This window comes from Mytilus galloprovincialis, chromosome 1 (genome assembly GCF_965363235.1).
Source record: "Mytilus galloprovincialis chromosome 1, xbMytGall1.hap1.1, whole genome shotgun sequence".
NCBI lineage: Eukaryota > Metazoa > Mollusca > Bivalvia > Mytilida > Mytilidae > Mytilus > Mytilus galloprovincialis.
The window spans coordinates 102,415,549-102,438,025 of NC_134838.1; the positions used below are offsets into that span (position 1 = coordinate 102,415,549).

Here is a 22,477-nt window from a genome sequence, read left to right on the forward strand (position 1 = left end):
TCCTGTGTCCATTGAACAAATACATGTACTGCTAAGTGTAGTGTGGGTAATTTGCAATTTTATCTGTTTACCTACTGGTAAAATCAACCAATGGGTTTTAAAATAAAGAGCAATTGGATATTAATATCATTTGAAGTGTTAGTCTTTTTCTTGAAAATTTCTGATCAAGTTTCCAGCATATTTAGTGTATTTGCATATTCCAGCACAAAAAAAAAGGAGGGGGGCGGGTTCCAACTATATGCTCCCATTCAAATGCATTGATCGGCCAAAAAAAAGGGGGTTCCAACCCCGGAACCCCCTCCCCTGGATCCGCCACTGACTTGTAAACATATTTTACAAAGAGCTCATATACATAAATATAAAAGAGTTTTATTTAAGAGGGAGATACTTTTGTCATCATTTTCCCATTGTAGTATAGGTTGAGATGATTTGATAGAAAGTACTCAATGCATACACTGTCTACTAGAGATCATAAATACAGTTAATTTCAAACTAGTGTTATGAAGGTTATAAAAATATTTACATGAAATATTCCACAAAAAAGGAAGAGCACAAATAGCTGACATCATAACATGTTTGTGTGCACAAACAAGTCATAATTTGAGGAAGAACATCTTATATTAGAGTTTAATGCTTCATAATTTGGGGAAGAGCAATTTATATTAAACAAGAGTGCACACACTGAAATGTCTCGCCTTCTATACTAATCATTGATTTTATGTTGATAGTCCTTAGTATAAAGCTAAGCTTTATTACAACTGTCACATAAACATAACATTAACCAAGATAACTAAACAAAGACCAATGAACCTTGAAAATGAGGTCAAGGTCAGATGAACCATGCCAGGCAGACATGTTCAGTTAACAATGCTCCTATACAATATATATAGTTGACCTATTACTTATAGTTTAAGAAAAAAATAGACCAAAAACACAAAAACTTAACACTGTGCAATGAACCGTGAAAATGAGGTCACGGTCAAATAAAACCTGCACGACTGACATAAAGATCATAAAATATTTCCATACACCAAATATAGTTGACCTATGGCATATAGTATTAGAAAAAAAGACCAAAACTCAAAAACTTAACTTTGACCACTGAACCATGAAAATGAGGTCAAGGTCACATGACATCTGCCCGCTAGACATGTACACCTTACAATCATTCCATACAACAAATATAGTAGACTTATTGCATATAGTATGAGAAAAACAGACCAAAACACAAAAATTTAACTATAACCACTGAACCATGAAAATGAGGTCAAGGTCAGATGACACCTGCCAGTTGGACATGTACACCTTACAGTCCTTCCATACACCGAATATACTAGCCCTATTGCTTATAGTATCTGAGATATGGACTTGACCACCAAAACTTAACCTTGTTCACTGATCCATGAAATGAGGTCGAGGTCAAGTGAAAACTGTCTGACAGACATGAGGACCTTGCAAGGTACGCACATGTCAAATATATTTATCCTATTACTTATAATAAGAGAGAATTCAACATTACAAAAAATCTGAACTTTTTTTTCAAGTGGTCACTGAACCATGAAAATGAGGTCAAGGACATTGGACATGTGACTGACGGCAACTTCGTAACATGAGGCATCTATATACAAAGTATGAAGCATCCAGGTCTTCCACCTTCTAAAATATAAAGCTTTTAAGAAGTGAGCTAACACCGCCGCCGCCGCCGCCGCCGCCGCCGTAGCCGCCGCCGCCGGATCACTATCCCTATGTCGAGCTTTCTGCAACAAAAGTTGCAGGCTCGACAAAAATCAGAGTTTAATGCTGTTTTTCTCTTTCAGATTAAGAATATTAATGTTTATCAAAAGAAAACAATTTTATCTCCAGCAGTGAGGGATAAATAAAAAATTCAGATAGGTTTTAAGAGAGATTATAGAAACTCTTTGATATATTAGATATACCATATAACACCATGGTCATTCAAGGTCAAGATAAAAAGAATCAAATGTTCAGTATTGTAAACAATATGATTAAGTAACCTGCTTTTGTTATTGTTTATAAGCAAATATGCTTACACACAGGGGCATTACCCACTATTTACGTATGTCATTTTCCTTTTCAACTATTCTTATACTAGAAAAAATAATACATTAAATTTAATGCATGAAATTACCCGATAATCTAAACATGAAACTTATATTGAATATGCCTGACAAAATTCTTTAAAATCAATTTCAAATAATGCTGATTTCCCAATGGAATCCTGTTTCCAATGAAATATTAACGTTGAGCACAAGTTCTCCCATACAGGGACTTATCTAGTCAGTTCTACTGAGAAAGTCATCATGTTATAGACATTGGTCTTGTTTAATTTGGATTTCATGGTAATAAAGAATATATTCTAAATTAGGTGTGAGCAGAAACACTTATCAATTGGTTTTATATTAAATAAATTACTTTTGTTTATGTTTATGTTTATGTTTACCTCTGCAAACTGTAAACCACTGTTTAATCTGATACTGCTATTGTTGAAGGCACTTATTAACTCCAATGCACCACTGTTTTGTTAGAAAAGTTATTAAAAAATAATATAGTTAATAAAGAAATAATTAACTTAATGTTTAAAACAAACTCTTTTAACACCAACATGGAAGATTTATTTGTTTACACTGATGCAAGATTGATTTGTTTACAATGACGTAAGTCGTAAGATTAATTGATGTACAGATATAGTCATCACTTTAAAAAAAAACAAAAGTCCAGAGGACTTTAAACAATGACTGTAACTATACTAAACTTATTTTAGTTAGTAAGATATAATTAAAATATAAGTATAAGTACTGATGATTGATAGTCCAATGAGTTGAAACCAGTTAAAGCATGATAATTGGCTGATTTATAAAAACTTTTCGTTTTTGAATTTAGGGGCCAGTAATAGGGGGCCAAAACAGCAGTCTCATCACACTTTCTCCTTTTTGCATATATGTCTAACAGAAAAGACTGTGCCATCTATATATGTCTTACAGAAAAGACTATATATGTAATTTAATTTGAATATCTTTTTTTAATTGTGATTTAACCTATTAAGCACATACTTGCCTCTCACAAGTACCCTCATTACTCACTACGCATCCTTAATTCCTAACCATAACATTACATCTTCACTGAAATGGTTTTATAAGATTTTTTGTTAATTGAGATGACAACATTGAGTGCTAACACATCCTTATCCTATCTCTACATTGAATATAATCTTCTCTTACAACCACAGTGGTATATTTGGTAAGATCTTTTTTGTACTCGAATCAGGGTAAATTAAACGAATATTTGTGTCTGTAAGTTCTATAAAAAGTTTGTCAGCATTGTAAGACCATTATTTCATTTCATTTCTTTAGACATTCTATTAGATAAAGCATTTCAGCCATTTGTCAAATTAACTTTAAAAATATTTTCTCTTTTTACTTTTTACAATAGGAATGAAAATGACTGGACTCAATAGATACAATTGAGATTCATCTTTTGATCTACTAGTTTAGAAAAAGGAAATTCCGGTCTTACATCATGAGTCAATGTGTCATGGATAGATTTTTCTGTGAACTTCAGGGATACAAGACCTCAAGTGTATCAACCTAAAATCCTTACTTATCTGATTTTAGATCAGTAAAGTAACACATAAATTCTAACATGAACTAATTAAGTTTAATATTTAACAAGTTAATCACCAGGTACATGGTTGGAATGAACACAGCAGGTATTTCTATCTTATGATAAATATTGATACCTTTAACATCTGTAGTACAAGATTAGTAACCCTGAAATTGTATTCCTTCCTCTGATGATTGCTTTAGGGCTTTTATTCTTGAACTCAGAAGGATAAAAAGATACTTCAAATACAAAGTAATCTTTGGTGGAAAAAAAACACAGTGAATACCAATAATATTATAAACCTTGTGTTTTGATAGGAAATAGTTAATGATTTTTAGTACAGACTTCAACATATCATGGGTGTTCTCTTTAAAAAGTGAAGAAAAAAAACAGTAAACTTTATGCATAATTGGGTGAAACCAAATAATTTCCATGCAAATTAAGATGTTCCAATGCTATTTCAACTGTATCCCAAATATAATTGGCTATAATCATTAAAGTTTCTTAAAATACAGAGTGTATCGTTTAAAAAAATGAATTTAAATTCTTTCTGTACAATAACCATTTTACCTACCCAGCCATGACAAACATTTGTGCTTCCTATATCGAGATCGCCCTCGGTTTTTATCTCCTAAACTGGTCAAGTTTTCAACGGATCCAGAGGACCAAGTACTGTGACAATGTAGTCTCTTCAACAATAACATATCATCATCCATCTTGTTTAATTCAGTAAATACTACCACTTATAAATACTATGCTTTAACTAAGAACATGTTGTGATACTATTCCCTCTGTCATATAAATAATCTTCTTAAAAGTGCACTGTACAGATTAACACCCATCGTTTACGTTTTATACCACAATTTGTAATGTACACTCTTGAATGTCTTCTTATCCATCCTTCACATAATCATACATAAAAATATAATCCTATTAGTGCATAGGAATAAGAATAAAGTCAGGAAATCACAGAATGGTTTCTATGGAATCAGTCAGAATCAGCATGATGAAGGAGCATCATTACAAAGAAATCTTCCAATTACAATTTATCAAAAGATTATCCATAAAATACACGAAAAACTCCAATAATATAAATCAATGTCTTTCCTGTTGATCATTTCAATTGGTGAGGAAGAGACTTCTCAAACACTATCATTGCTAAAAAATCTTATTTTCACTTAACAACAAATATTCACATTGAAAAATTTCCCTGTGAATTTAACACAACAAACTGATCATTTCCGTCACTTGCACAATTCTTGTTCTATTTAACTTATTCATACTGCTGACTTTAGCATACTGACAAAAAATCCAATAACACAACTGCTAAAAGGGACAGTAATGGAATACCTAATGAATCACAATAAAAGGTGTAATTGATCTTGTATTTATCTCTCATGAAGCAATTCTCCTACTTTGTCCTTTTCAGCAGCATTGTATATACATGTTATACATGTATCTCTTTTATAAGTCAACATTATTCAATAACAGAATGCAAGATCGTGAATGCTACCTGGGAGTTCATTCCAACACCATGTGGTCATACCTGTATTGCTTTTAACCTACTAAGCTCTCACAGAGATTATGAGATGGTAACTTCATTAATCATTGATTGAATCTGTTAATTATTAATATCTACCATTTATCTTTCTCATGTTCAACCTTTATCAGATTCAGATATAATATGATGAAAATCATCCAACTTCAAGAAACAAACTTAGAAAATTTATTGACTGGTAAATAGATATAAGAAGATAAGATAAAGACTATTATAAATGTTCTCTTCTATGTCTTATCTATCATGTCTATAAAAAAAAAATAAAAAAAATCTTTTTCAGTGGTCAATGAATCTTTTAATCTTTTACTCTGAGGACAATGATCTCAAACCACTTTCAAAACTAGATCAAAATATTAATTAAATCCAATTTGTACTCCTGTTTATTATATGGACATTCAACCTTTCATGTGAAGGAGCTGACAATTTCAGGGGAAGGAAGTGAGTAGCATCTGTTAATAAAATTGACAAATTGATGCCTGAAAATTCTGATCCTGATGTAGAGACAACTTCTGCTTCCATTAAATTAATATAAGTAACTTCATCAATAAATAAATCCTGAGATCTCTGATTGATCATAATTACTGCTCGTCATTTCCAAGGTCATACTAAGATGTGAGAACTGGTTTTTTTTAGTAAATATATATTGGCACAAACAATGAAGAATATTTCCCAATTCCAATGAAAAATGCAAGTATTTTTACATCAGAATAATGAAAAAAATGTGTATTCTTGACTCGATACAACCAGTAATTCATACAATTGTAGATCTCAGGAGAATCTTGAGTATGTAATCAACATTAATAAGCAAATACTACTTTCAATTCCAAAGTAATCATTTAAAGCAACTGAATGTAAATTAATCTCTGGACAATCAGTAGTCAAACTATGGAAGAAAGTTATCATATGGGGACAAAGTATCTGTATTAATATCAAGGTATGATTTGGTGTTTATGTTCCAGACCATATGAGTATTTGGACTGTACGCGTACGGTCCGGAACGTATACGTATACTCGTACGGTCCGACCATACGCGTACGGTCGGACCGTATGAGTATACGCGTACGGTCCAGCTGACCAGACATGTTTTGAGATCATATGGGTTAAAAACAAATATTTATCAAAATCTTTATTTTTAGTTATACAAATTGTTATTATTACAAATAGATGGATGAAGTGAATAAGCGAACAATTGACATTAAATATTTGTTTAATTGTATATCTGAATCCTATTTTGTTACTCTGGCCCAAGGTGACACTAGTCTTGCTACCACAAGGAACGTCATATTTTTTTTACATTAACATGATTTGTTCATGCATGTTCCTTTGCATATGCATTTTTTTTTTGTAAAGTTCCTAAATATTCTATGACAATTGTCCTCCCACATTATGTTTACTTCCGATAACTTCAATTTCAATGAGCATACTGGGCTGCAATTAATGAATTACTGACATGCTAAGTACAGGAGATTAACAGATTAAATAAGCGTGTTTTTTTTTTTAAATAGTTAAAATATTAAGTTTTTATTTCAATTACTATTGAACTTTTTATATTAATTTGAGATATAAGTTATGTTGATCTGTTATATATATTTGTATCTAAACTTGACCAACTTCTTAATATTAGTCAGACCGTACGCGTACGGTCCGACTGCATACGTATTTTGAAAAAGTACGCATACGGTCCAGACTGTACGCGTACGGTCCAAATACTCATACGGTCTGGAACATTTATATACCTCTATGAAATTCTTCACATCCCAAAAAACTATTTTCTTACCAGCACAAGTAATACCAAATAATTTCTTTGCCAGAAGAAGATAATTGCAAAACACTTCCATTTCAGTGATATGTCTTCTGGCTCAGGGTTGTGTTCTACGTAATTTTTCTAGATGTGTGCCACACATTTTTTAAATATTCACAGCTGTTTACAGAGTTAACTCATAGTTGAATAGCACATGAAAAGGGCTTGCCTGTACGAAAACAAGTTAACAAACAATTTTTATCATCTGCTATACAGCAAAAACAAACTTCAAATAAATGGAGAATGTGGGGACACTGGTGCTTGCATACAACATTATAAAGGGACATAACTCAAGAACTACCAAAATTTGTACTTTTCTGTGTTTTGTGGTAATAAGCATTGTGTGCAAGTTTCAAAATATTTGGCAGTGTTCTCCCCAGGTTTTTTGAATAGCGCTGTGGTAATTAGCGCGTGATTTCCGACAATTCGGTAAATTCCACATGTGTTTGTTTTCTTTAACCATGCTGACTTCTATAAATAATTGATAAGATAGTTAAGGCCCCTCCCATTTCCTTATTGGCTTAATTGCTCTCCAACCGGATTTCTATCTAGGTCAGCCCTGGCCTTTAACTTTGTTGTTAACTTTATTGTCTGGATATAGACATGATAGAAGAAAAGTCTTTTTTTGTCCATTGTAAATTCATATAATCCTCATATTATCTGTGTATAAAACCCAAGGAGAAGTCTTCTTCTTTAGTTACAGAAAACCATCAACATTTTGAAGAGTACATTCTGGCGCACGCCTGATTGAGGTTGCTTTTTTAAATTAATTTCAATTTTTCTTTATTTTTTTATAAACTTTACAATTTTTATTGGACTTTTAATTTTTACATTTTTTATTTTATTTTTTTTTTATATTGAGATAAAAACAATAGGTACATTTAGTTTAAGTGAGAAAAGGTTTTAAGGAGTACTTCATGGGTAAGTCTGTAGAAGTCTTGTTTGAAATTTGGTGGTAACTTATTCCAGTCTTTTCCAATATGGGTCTATACCAGACTGCCTATGTGAAGATTTCTTATCACTAACAGGTGATGTTGCAAAACATGTAGGACCATTAATATATTCATTGTCAGATTCTGTATTTGGTTTTGTAACCCACTGAAGCAGTGTATTGTTAACCTTAGGACGTTTGACAGGAATTGACATTTTTAAGCATAATGATTTGTAATTTTTCTGACCTTAACGTTATATAATATTCAAATGAAATCATCCAAGCTGGACATCGAGAAAGTGAATTTCTCAAGTGGTATCGGCTTTGGGTTTGTTTTTCTAATCATATATCCTCTCAATTGTTTTCAAATGGTAAAATTCATTACTGTAGAATTGCTGCCTTACCAATAATTAGTTTGAAAAAGTTATAATTTATACTTCAAAGATTTGCTCATTTTCGAGGTTCGTATGGATAGTAAGACCGGCAAATTCTAACAAACCCCTGTGTTTGATCGTTTTTAAAATCGTCGTTTGTTCTCAAAGTTCGTTCAACAAAATTTTGAGTGTCGTCGGTAAATGCAGTCAATTTATTTCATCTCATTTTATTCATAAATGCCTCTATATATTCTATCAATTAAAACAATAGATGTCAATGTTGAAATCTTTGTTTATTTTCATCTTTTAAAGACGCCATTTTGTAAAATTTATTCGACTGGTCCCGCAGAGTTATTTAATACAACGGAAATAATTCATTCAGAAAAAGTAAACCAGTCGATCATGTTATCCAAAGTGAAAATAAGCGGGAAATTTGAAAAATTACGAAAATTACGAAAAAAGTATAGCGATGCGTTTGCGATAGATAGCGCTGTGGTCAGTGCAATAGAACAGGGGGAAATTGTAAAAGCACTGAAAATCGCAGTGCTACAACGGCCTGGGGAGAACACTGTTTGGTTGAGGCAACCATAGTAAGAGTACGGAAATCAATTTGGGAACATACTGACTTATGGAAGTATGTATGGACGGACAGACAGACAGACAAGGGTAAAACTTAATGCCTCCTCCACTACAGCGGAATCAATTCCTACAATTCTCATATCACATTACTTCTAAGCATTCAAACTACCAAACATAGCAATCCTTATCGACTGAGATCAGATTTGAATACACCTTGCCACAAGCAGGGTAAAACATCACAACTTAGGGTTGTCATACAAGTGAACACTGAAGATTATCTCCTAAGGCCACTTGGTCAAAATGTAGTTTTATTTTATAAAACAAGAGGCTGTCACAACGACAGCAAACCGGATTTATTAACATTTATTTGTGTCCTGGTAATATCACAAGAACCATAACTGATGAACAGTGAAAGTGAAAATCGTCAATATCAAATTTGACCTCATTTTTGTCATCAGTATCAACATATTAAAATTTGAAAGAGCTTAGGTCGAATGGTTCATAAGTAAATGCAACAACATGAATGGAAACATCTTTTTTTTTAATCTTTCAAGAACCATAACTCCTGAACGGTAAAAGTCAAAATCGACATTATTGAACTTGACCTTCATTTTGTTGTCAGTAACAACATATTAAAATTTTAAAAGCTTGGGATGAACGGTTCATGAGTAAATGCACGGACAACATTTGGTTGCCACCTGCACGACCGACCGACCGCACGCCCGACCGCCCGCCCGCCCGCCGTACATCCCCAAATCAATAACCGACAGTTTTGTCACAAAAATCCGGTTAAAAATGTAAAATAATGGATTAAAGATCTTGTTATCTGGAGTCTTGGATTTTTTACTGCATGTAGAAATGGTTTCCTAGTCTTTTTTCTCTTTGCTAATGATGGATTTTTGTGACAATCTGTGACTATATGAGAGTACTAAACTTTGTATTTTCAATAACAAATAAATGAATGTATATCTATTTCAGCAAACCTATCCATGTTTTTGTAAGTGTATGGATCTATTATTTATCATGTGATACCTTGAAACCTTAGTATTCCAAGGTTAAGATTAAGCTTTTTGTATAGATTTATTCATTAATGTTGCTATTTCGTTTTAGCGATAATATGTCTGAGTTCTAATCATGTAAATTAAGATGGTATACAGAAATCAATATCATAGTATAAGTAAAAAGCATATCATTACATCAACATTTACTGTCATTTTAAGAAAAATAGAATCATTAAGGGTATGTTTGTCTAATGGTTTTCTGATTATTTTTTTTCATGACCATCTGCTTACTGATTCCGGTGCAATTAGGAAATCATCATTGTTACATCTTTACATGCAATATCTGAGCTACATCAGGTCATTTCTAAAATATTATACATTGTACCATGTATTCACTATGTTAATATGTCTTTTGCTTGAGTTAAGCCATTTCAATTGATATTATATAGTGTGTCTTTATATGTTGTGATGGTACACTATTGTTTTAGATAAGGGTGAAGGTTGGTACCTTAAAACATTTATAAACATGCTGCAATTGTTTGCACCTGTCCTTAATCAGGAATTTGATGTTCTGTAGTTGGTTGATGTGTTTCATAAGTGTTTCTTGTTTCTTGTTTTTTCTATAGATTAGACAGTTGGTTTTCTTGTTTGAATGGTTTTACACAAGTCATCTTTGGGGCCCTTTATAGCTTGCTGTTCCTTGCCAGCCAATGCTTCGTTTTGAAGACTGTACTTTGACCTAGAATGGTTTACTTTTACAAAATGTGACTTGGTTGTCTCATTGGAACTCATACCACATCTTCTTATATCTATGAAACCATGTCAGAAACTTTAAACAAGAAATTTGTTTTCTCAATTCTACCAATTGAAATAAATTTAAATATTTCAACTCCTAAACATATCTTGATAAGGCATTTACACTTGATTCTGATAGAGTATAAATTATAAGACACAAAAGCTAATCATATACACACAAAATAAAAGGGGGAATGGCAAGGCTCTCATATAATAAAGTACTTTAATAGAAGTGATGCTTCTTTACAAATTATTCAGAAACCAATAATTTCTTATCTAACAAGAATATGTCCAAAGTACACGGATGCCCCACTCGCACTATCCTTTTCAATGTTCCATGGACCGTTAAATTGGGTAATAATCTAATTTGGCATTAAAATGAGAAAGATTATACTATAGAGAACATATGTACTAAGTTTCAAGTTGATTGGACATCAATTTCATCAAAAACTACCTTGACCAAAAACTTTAACCTGAATCTCATTTATGAGGAATTAAAGATATGAATGAATTTTCTATGTTCAGTGGACTGTGAAATTGGGGAAAAAAGTCTAATTTGGCTTTAAAATTAGAAAGATCATATCATAAGCAACAAGTGTACTAAGTTTCAAGTTGATTGGACTTCAGTTTCATCAAAAACTACCTTGACCAAAAACTTTAACCTGAACGGACGCACGGACACACAGACGAACAGACGGATGAACGATGGAGCCACAGACCAGAAAACATAATGCCCCTCTACTATCGTAGGTTGGGCATAAAAACACTTTTTCCCAATTATCAAAATTGACATGAAAAATCTATCTTATAGTATTATGACGTAATCACCCACTAACATTGTTGACATCATAACAGTAATAATCAAATTAGCAGCCATACCCTTATGTATCAATATTTCATTATCATTAGAATAAACATCTATTCATAATCAAAAGAAATATATTGAATGCATACAAGAGAACTCATTGTCTTGTAAACAACTGTCAGTTTATCAGTTATCTATTTATCAAAACAGGTCTAAAGTTATCAATAATCAATACAGATTTCTGTATTAGGCAAATTCTGTAAACTTCACTGGAAACAGGAACCCTTTCACTTTATAAAATAGGTTCAAGTCAATTTAGTTGAACTTTATAGATATTAAACCAATTATTAAAAGTGGCATTTGACACACACATTAGATCTTTCTAGTAAAATTTCTGATAATAAAAGGGAAACAAATTCTTCTTGAATACTTCTCTTTCCTCACATTTCTCTCCCTTTCAACTACTCAATCATTAGACACTTGTATTAATTTGACTTAATATATGTGAAATGGTTGTTCATTTTAATCAAAGAGCAGAATGCTCTGAGGGATACGATTGCCATAGTTTTCATTGAAACATGTATAGCAGTTCTGCCAACTTTTCATTAAGCAAATGCGTGAGATTTGGCCAAAATTTAAAAGATCAAAGAGGAAAAAAAAGATCCAAGGATACTGCCGCAAAAAAGCATGAACATGCGTGAGTCTTTTTTTTTTTGACAGCCCTGGTACAGCTGGATAGTATTATTTATTTTCAAAACTAATTCAACTGCACATGCAAAATGTAATAATCAGAATAGTTACTCAACTTTAAAAATGGCCAATCCCGGATACAATACCATACAAGTGTATGAGCAACGTACTTATTGTGTTTTATTTTTGTACTATCAATTCCAAGTTTACTTTCCACAACAGTCACTGAGAATGAGAGAAGGTGTTTCACTTCGTATCTTATCACCGTTAATTCTAGGAGGAACACCATTTCCAACTCTTTAATTATTAATTTCCTTTGGGTCAGTGGGCATGACTCCTTTCCGTACACACTCCTCTGTTTAAATTGAGATTGTTCTTAATATAATACGACGTTTATCGACATCTAACGAGCTAATTTTTTTGTATAGTCGTACTGTATTTCAATTTTGACTGAAAATACTTCCGGGAAGGGAGCCAACTCGAAACCATAATATGGAAGACTCCATTTCGGCTAAAGGGGTGTTATAGGTAAACCCGTTACGATATGGACATTTATTTTTATAATTTAAAAGATGCATACGATTTAAAATTATGCAACAACAATAACCCTCAATAGCAGACAGACATAGAAATAATCCCATGAGTTTCAAATTAATCAATGAAGCGGGGAATCCAGAGCAACCACTCAATCTTATACCCCTTTAAATCAATCAAACTATACGCATGCGCATTCATACATAAACAAACCAGCGACTTGCGATTTGGAACAAAAACGATTATTAAATGATATGATGAATTGTTCTCCAGTTCTTTATGAGAGTACAGTATCAAATATCAGTTTCATAACAGTAAAATATAGAAAAACTCCACTTCAGTTCTTATATGACAGAAATAGAATTATCGGAATTTAGAGAACTCTCGCATTTTTCAAAACTGGGGAATTCCCTCTGACGTATTTCTATATTTATAAAAACACTAAATATAAATACTGCTTAATTATGATTTTCCGTGTTGTTAAAAACACGCATATAAGTCAAGGGAAATATCAAACATGAAGATTATGAGAAGAACATTACAGGAAAGTTGTTTATGTTCAATCCTTTTGCTTGTTTTTACCTTTTAAAGCAAGACAATCATAAGAATCTGAGATGTTTCTGAATGTTTAGAATAAAACGGTTGACGTGAGGGAATGCATCCCTGAGTCAACGGTAAAAGTCTACAGATTGCTTGAAAGCAATCGTATCCCAAAAACAAAACCACAACAAATGATTTGATTTGATTTTTGGTGTTTTAAAGCAAATCTTAAGCAACACTTTGGGCTATTTCATGGCGACCAGTTTTTATTGGTAAAAGAAGCCTGAGTGCCCAGAGAAGAACACCGATCTTTGATAAGAAAACTGACAATCCTAGTCAATTAAGATTGGAGTTGAGTGCACCTCAATGTTGACTTGCTAATGATCACAGTAGCAACTACTTAAACCATTCAGCAACAGAGGCCCCCACAACAAATGACAGCAAAATATCATTCATTTCTTTTTTTCAATTGACATCATAGAATGGTAAATTAGATTGAGCAGAGACTGATTTCATGCAATACATGATTGCAAAAGATAACCTTCTTTCTTATTTTAGGCTCAATTTCCCATTACCGGTACATTTATCATTTTTTGTCAGTATTTTTTTCACTGGTTCAATCTTACTTCTTCATATTTTTGTTAACTATGTTTGATTTTAACTGCTAATATACAGAAACTAAAAACTAAAAGTATCAATGCCTCTAAACTATTGCGAGATTTCATATATCCAATCAAATTCATACTTATGTCTTATGAAATACACCTAAATATACCTGTCCATTTCTAAAACTTTTGGAAGAATGACATAGTTTTTGTTTCATTTGACACATCTGAGTGTCATATTTTGCTAACCTATAGCAAAATATGACACTCAGGTTCAGTAAAATAAGGAATTCACACCAACTTACCTTGAGTTTGTTGTGGAGAAGGACATCTTATTGGCAGAACTGGAGATGTATTCACTAGAGATTTTCTCACTCTGAAATATTACACACATAAATATAAAATAATAAATTCAATCATAAAATTTAGTCATATCTATACATGTACTATTAAATGAGAAGACCTCATGTTGTGTGTCGCTTCTCTTCCTTCCACAATACATTAATCATCATGCCTCTGTGTTCTTTAGGTAACATGCATAGTTGCATTTGTCATCCATTCTTATGATTATTCAGATTGAGTTATTTTGGGAAAAAAACGACAAAATAGGTGTCCAGATATTGTTTCCGTTATCAGACTGACTTTTAGTCATAGATAAGACTTACAGTTTTAAACATGCACAAGAACAACGAATCGTATGATAGATTACACCAAGAATGTGTCCGAAGTACACGGATGCCCCACTCGCACTATCCTTTTCCAGGTTCCATGGACCGTGAAATTGGGTAATTATCTAATTTGGAATTAAAAATAAGCAACAAGTGTACTAAGTTTCAAGTTGATTGGACTTCAGCTTCATCAAAAACTACCTTGACCAAAAACTTTAACCTGAAACTCCCACTTTCATTTTCTATGTTCAGTGGACCGTGAAATTGGGGTCAAAAGTCTAATTTGGCTTAAAAATTAGAAAGATAATCTCATAAGCAACAAGTGTACTAAGTTTCAAGTTGATTGGACTTCAGCTTCATCAAAAACTACCTTGACCAAAAACTTTAACCTGGACGGACGAACGGAACCACAGACGGACAGATGGACGGACGAACGAACGGTACAACAGACTAGAAAACATAATTTCCATAAATGGGGCATAAAAATTTATTGTTGAAAGTGAAAACTTTAACCTGAAGCCAGACAGAAGGACGGTACAATGAACGAATGGATGAACAGACTAGAAAATATAATTCCCATATTATAAATGGGACATAACAATTTATTGTTGAAAGTGAAAGTAGTGATTTGGCCAAAATGAAAGTAGGGTAGAAATTATGGACGTCAGGATCTGGTGTTTTAAGCTCTAAATTTCGGGATGCGGGAATATTTCTTTTTTAGTTTCGGGATGTGAGATATGAATTTCGTTAAAATATGCACTGCGGGATTTCATGTTTTTAAGCCCAGTTTTTGGATCAGGGCCCCTCAGACCACCCCTCAAATGAGCCTTAGTCATTTATATGAGATTCAAATCCTGCCATTGGCATGTTAATAGGGCTCTCAAAAGGAAAAGCACTTATGGATTGTCCTAGAAGCACATTTTATTAGAATGATAATGGTCTATAAGCAGTTTCATTTATTTCATGTTTGAAGGGGTGCAAATTTTTAATTTAATTTGACCTACTAAAAAATGCATTGTAGCAAAGGGGAAAAATAATTGTGGTATAAGGCCAGAAAAACGAAAAATAATTGAATTTAACAGAAAGGAAACCAGGTGCTCCGCAGGGTGCAGCTTTATACGACCGCAGAGGTCGAACCCTGAACAGTTGGGGCAAGTATGGACAAAACATTCAAGCGTGATACAGCTCTGAATTTGGATTGTGATCAAATTTTTGACATTACATGGGTTTTTTTTACACAAAACAAATGTCAAGATTTTACAAATCAATTAAAGATTTCTTCTTCAAACTTTTTAAATCTAAAATTAAATAGTTGACACAGCATAGGTTTCTGACACAGAATGAACGTGGTCTAATGAACTTAAAATATTTTTTTGCCTTTGAGCAATTCACTATGCTGTTGAATATTAATCCTCTCAAAAAAATGTTTGAAGAAATTTTCTTTTTATTTATGAAATCTGAAATGAGAAAAATTTAAACCCCCCCCCCAACCCCTTTTTTTCACATCTCCGTTTTCCTTTTTCCAAAACTGATATCAATTCAAATTTCTAATAGAGTTTGCAACAATAACTACTCTTTTAAATACATCATAAAATATTAAAATGTAAAATAAAGTGCTTGTTAACACTGAATTGTAAAGATTGGTTGGTAGTAAAAGTGAATATACATTGTTAATTGTATAAAACAATAAAAAAAAACTTCATCAGCAACATTTTATATTGGCAAATTTCCAATGAAGTTATTTACATAAAGTAATTGGCAAATAAAAATAGAAAATGACAGCATAGTCATGTTTGGCAAATGTCCAACATACATTATCTAAAAACATTTTAGATAAGATAAGGAAAAAAAGCTTCATCAGCAACATTTTATATTGGCAAATTTCCAATGAAGTTATTTACATAAAGTTATTGGCAAATAAAAATAGAAAATGACATCATAGTCATGTCTGGCAAATTTCCAACATATATTATCAACTACTATTCTATACAAAGAAAGATAACTCCAATTGAAAATTAATTGCTATTGCACAATATTGTGCAATTAGATATTTCTTGCTATTGTGCAATACTGTGCAATTGAAAATTTCTTGCTATTGCACAATACTTGATATGGAATCCTGATTTGGACCAACTTGAAAACTGGGCCCGTAATCAAAAATCAAAGTACATATTAAGATAAAGCATATCAAATAAGCCCAAGAATTTAATTTTTGTTAAAATCAAACTAAGTTTAATTTTGGACCCTTTGGATCTTAATGTAGACCAATTTGAAAACTGGACCAAAAATTAAGAATCTACATACACAGTTATATTTGGCATATCAAAGAACCCATTTATTCAATTTTTGATGAAATCAAACAAAGTTTAATTTTGGACCCCCATTTGGACCAACTTGAAAACTAGGCCAATAATTAAAAATCTAAGTACATTTTTAAATTCAGCATATCAAAGAACCCCAAGGATTCAATTTTTGTTAAAATCAAACTAAGTTTAATTTTGGACCTTAATGTAGACCAATTTGAAAACGGGACCAAAAATTAAGAATCTACATACATAGTTAGATTCGGCATATCAAAGAACCCCAATTATTCAATTTTTGATGAAATCACAAAAAGTTCAATTTTGGACCCTTTTTGGCCCCTAATTCATAAACTGTTGTGACCTCAACTCCAAAAATCAATCCCAACCTTCCTTTTGTGGTCATAAACCTTGTGTTAAAATTTCATTGATTTCTATTTACTTATACTAAAGTTATTGTGCGAAAACCAAGAATAATGCTTATTTGGGCCCTTTTTTGGCCCTTAATCCCTAAACTGTTGGAACCTAAACTCCCAAAATCAATCCCAACCTTCCTTTTGTGGTCATAAACCTTGTGTCAAAATTTCATAGATTTCTATTCACTTAAACTAAAGTTATAGTGCGAAAACCAAGAAAATGCTTATTTGGGCCCTTTTTGGCCCCTAATTCCTAAAATGTTGGGACCAAAACTCCCAAAATCAATCCCAACCTTCCTTTTGTGGTCATAAACCTTGTGTTAAAATTTCATTGATTTCTATTCACTTTTACTAAAGTTAGAGTGTGAAAACTAAAAGTATTTGGACGACGACGACGACGCAGACGACGACGCCAACGTGATAGCAATATACGACCAAAAAATTAAAATTTTTGCGGTCGTATAAAAAGGGAGAGGGCTATTGATACCTTATATGAAATTCCCAAGTCATAATATCTTTTACAAAAATTCATCCTACAACAGTTTACAAGCTGTATATGCCCGCGATTTCGCGGGTCTGTTCTAGTAACAATGATTTCAAATGGATGCAAATAACTCCTTAAGAAAAACATCTCTGTGCTAAGATTTTTTTTTTCTTTCTAGAAGGTAAACTATAAAAAATAAAGTCCAACTTAGGCCTCTGGTGGCTTATGTAATCTGTTGCCCTGTACAATATTTTTGGTAATGACAAGTTATCCTTTTAATGTATAACTGGTATGAGTTACGTCAAGAAAACTATAATTCAGGACTCACTTTGAACCAAACTAAGATATCAATGATGTTAATCACTGGCATAAATTTCATTAAACTTCAACAAAAAATGTAGGCCAAAGAGGGATAATATTGCAATATTTGTGACTAATCAATGTAGAATGTTTACCATTTAGTTGGAATAAAATAAAAATAGATTTATTTTTTTTAATATCTAAGATTACTGAGAACAAAGAGCAGGAAAAAGGCTGTTACAGATTCATTTTTTTTTAATTTTAATAATATTGCAGAAAATACTGCACAGTACAACAGACCACATCAACATCCAACATCTGACTTCTCTCATAATAGGAATATACAAACAAAAACAAACATCAATACATGAACCAATTAGTCTGACTTGGTAAGGGCACAATATGTAGTGAGTGCACACAAACACCAACCAACCCCCTTTTTGTATATTTAGTCTCATATTGTTAACAACAAGAATATCAAGTTGCTTGATATGTAGCAGACTGCTTAAATTGAGCAATGTGAATTCAAAATGTAATATCAAATGGTTTTTGTCGAGCCTTCGACTTTAGTCGAAAAAGCGAGACTAAGCGATCCTACATTCCGTCGTCGTCGGCGTCGTCGGCGGCGTCAACAAATATTCACTCTGTGGTTAAAGTTTTTGAAATTTTAATAACTTTCTTAAACTATACTGGATTTCTACCAAAGTTTGACAGAAGCTTGTTTATGATCATAAGATAATATCCAGAAGTAAATTTTGTAAAAATAAAATTCCATTTTTTCCATATTTTACTATAATTGGACTTAGTTTTTTCTGCGGGGAAACAAAACATTCACTCTGTGGTTAAAGTTTTTTGAATTTTAATAACTTTCTCAAACTATCCTGGGTTTGTACCAAACTTGGACAGAAGCTTTTTTATGATCATAAGATAATATCCAGAAGTAAATTTTGTAAAAATAAAATTCCATTTTTTCCGTATTTTACTTACAAATGGACTTAGTTTTTTTCTGCGGGGAACCATTACATTCACTCTGTGGTTAAAGTTTTTAGAATTTTAATAACTTTCTTAAACTATCCTGGGTTTGTACCAAACTTGGACAGAAGGTTGTTTATGATCATAAGATAGTATCCAGAAGTAAATTTTGTAAATAAATAAATCCATTTTTTCCATATTTTACTTTTAAATGGACTTAGTTTTTCTGCGGGGAATCATTACATTCACTCTGTGGTTAAAGTTTTTTGAATTTTAATAACTTTCTCAAACTATCCTGGGTTTGTACCAAACTTGGACAGAAGCTTTTTTATGATCATAAGATAATATCCAGAAGTAAATTTTGTAAAAATAAAATTCCATTTTTTCCGTATTTTACTTACAAATGGACTTAGTTTTTTTCTGCGGGGAACCATTACATTCACTCTGTGGTTAAAGTTTTTAGAATTTTAATAACTTTCTTAAACTATACTGGGTTTGTACCAAACTTGGACAGAAGGTTGTTTATGATCATAAGATAGTATCCAGAAGTAAATTTTGTAAATAAATAAATCCATTTTTTCCATATTTTACTTTTAAATGGACTTAGTTTTTCTGCGGGGAATCATTACATTCACTCTGTGGTTAAAGTTTTTAAAATTTTAATAACTTTCTTAAACTATCCTGGGTTTGTACCAAACTTGGACGAAGCTTATTTATGATCATAAGATTGTATCCAGAAGTAAAGTTTGTAAATAAATAAATCCATTTTTTCCATATTTTACTTTTAAATGGACTTAGTTTTTCTGCGGGGAACCATTACATTCACTCTGTGGTTAAAGTTTTTAAAATTTTAATAACTTTCTTAATTAAACTATACTGGGTTTGTACCAAACTTGGACAGAAGCTTATTTATGATCATATTAGATTGTATCCAGAAGTAAAGTTTGTAAAAAGATTACTCCGTTTTTTCTGTAATTTACCTTTAAATGGACTTAGATTTTCTTACAATCATAAAATAGTAACAAGAGGAATATTTTTATTGATTTTTTTCCTCATTATTGTTGAGCCTGCAATTTACAGCAAAAATAGGCGAGACACTGGGTTCCGCGGAACCCTTACAAATTTTTTGTACATTTAGGCAAATTATGTATTTTGAATTAAGTTGTCTTCCTTTGTTCAGGATTGTGCTTTTTTATTACAGATCTTTTCATGTGCCATGGAAAGACAGCTTATGTAATTTCCAATAAAACAGTTTTCTAGGCAAGAATGTTATTCAAATACACAGCATTATAAAACTTGAATATCTAAGAACTTTCCAGCATTACAGCTGATTTCATTGAGTGTGTAGGTAAAGGTAATATCTTTGGTTAGCTTGCTTGTTAGCTGAACTGTGAAGTTATTATTAGGTAAATTATACCACCCTCCTTTTGAAGTAACCTAGTCCTACAGACAGATCGATTGGTTATCTGTCAGACTAGTCTACTCTTAAAGGAGATTAGTTTACCTAACCTAATGATAACTTCACGGTTCAGTTAGCAAGTAAGCTAACCAAAGATATTATCTTTGCCTACACACTCACTGCAATCGGCTGTAATAAATTGCATGACATTGCCTGGAAAGGATCTCAAGAATTTTCATCAAATCGCACTGGGTTATTGCAACTATATATTAAAGATAGCAATACAACATGAATCTGAATCAACACTCCTAAAATGTCTTCTGAAGTCTCCTCATAAAACTTAATTGAAATTGACAGTATTTGCAAAAGGGCAGAATCGAGGACTTTTAAAAAACGTCATCCATAAATAAGGCAATATGCTATTAACTGCATTAGCAAGTCTGTCACAACTTACAAAAGTTTTCAAAAGAGTTTTAATATATCATTTACAGACCTTTAATATTTTTCACAATCTTAAGGATCTGGTCCTGTCTGGTAACCACATAGGACCAGATCTTTAAGATTGTGAAAAAAATTAATGAGTGGTATAAAATGTATAAATTGAAATTTGATGAAGAAATGTAAGATGGTAAGGTTTATAGATATATGAACATTTCACATAAATTCATTTCAATGTAAAATAAAACAACTTTTTTATAAATCATATTGTATTGTTTTGTGTGTATAAATATCATCTGCCATCAAGGGGCCCTAATTAATGGAACAATAAATATTCTTATTCTTAATCATAACAATAAAAGGTAGGGTGAGAAATACTGAATTGTTTTTACACACAACATTACATCACAGACAAAATGCTCATACCGATTGTAAAAATATTTGATAACTTTCACAATTGTGAATGATTCTGTAACCCTGTAAAAGTAACTATTGTGTTAGTAACAGCCTCATTAGATATATAAAAAAAAACAAAGGACATGGACAATTCATTTTTTTCTGTTTTTATAGTTTCGTTAATTAGATAGCAGTGTGTCCCAAACTCTGTCTGACCGACAAAATGTCAGACAAAATTTCATTCGGATAGAAATTTGAAGATATTTTGGTTGAATATATAGTAGAAAAGTCCAAATTTGTCTTTCGGTCAGAAAACTCTAAAACAGTTTGGCACAGTTACTATCAATTTATAACAGTCATGTAAAAAGTTTGTTTTATTTAACATGGTGCAAACATCCTTTAAAAGCTGAAGTTCTTTTGATAAACACATTTTGCATATCTAATTAACTCTAAATTTAAACCTGAAAAATAAATTGCAGTATAAAAATAACATAAGTAAAAATTGTTAAAATTATTATAACTATGAAAACAAAAAGAAAATTTATGTACATTTAAAGTAAACATGCATAATAAATCTTTACTTTTTTACTACTTCATAGGTTACAGTAAAATAGTAACATATGACTTAATCTTCAAATAATTTTTCAACATCATGAAATGGTACTTCTGTGTATTCAATTATTTTCATGGGTACCAATTATTCGTGAATTAATGAAAATTTGTAATGTGACTGTCAAGGGTATTTGATTTTATGGTTTGGTAAAGTATGCATACTTTCCTATAGATAATTGGCACTTCTTTGAACATCTTAATTTATCTTTTATCTATACCATGAAATCCACGAAAATTTGTACCCCAAAATGAATGAATCCACAGTATCTTAAGCTCAATGCTGATATAGATGCTAGCATATATCCCCAAGAACGCAAAATGAAAGGACCATCACATGACTCCTACACCTGAGGGTAACCATGCACAATACTAACATTATAGTAAGACTTACTTCACTCGCTTGTTTAACATGTTGTACTCTTTCTGTAAAAACAAAAGGAAAACTTCTTTAATAACTAAATACACTAATGTAAATATTGAGTTATACAAAAAAAATTTGTAAGGGTTCCGCGGAACCCAGTGTCTCGCCTATTTTTGCTGTAAATCGCAGGCTCAACAACAATGAGGAAAAAAATCAATAAAAATATTCCTCTTGTTACTATTTAATGATTGTAAGAAAATCTAAGTCCATTTAAAATTAAATTACAGAAAAAACAGA

General features: G+C 31.9%; 1 protein-coding gene across 4 annotated transcripts in view; it reads right to left on the minus strand.

Annotated features, from left to right (window-relative positions):
* The window catches only part of LOC143047802 (microtubule-associated serine/threonine-protein kinase 3-like), an 84,791-nt gene that overhangs the window by 29,120 nt on the left and 33,194 nt on the right, over positions 1-22,477 (minus strand). For all 4 annotated transcript variants that reach the window (XM_076221087.1, XM_076221069.1, XM_076221079.1 and 1 more), the window contains 2 exons: positions 22,211-22,242; positions 14,140-14,210 (listed from right to left, as the gene is read on the minus strand). In XM_076221087.1, coding sequence (XP_076077202.1) covers positions 14,140-14,210; positions 22,211-22,242 — 103 coding nt within the window. The remainder of the gene's footprint in view (positions 1-14,139; positions 14,211-22,210; positions 22,243-22,477) is intronic.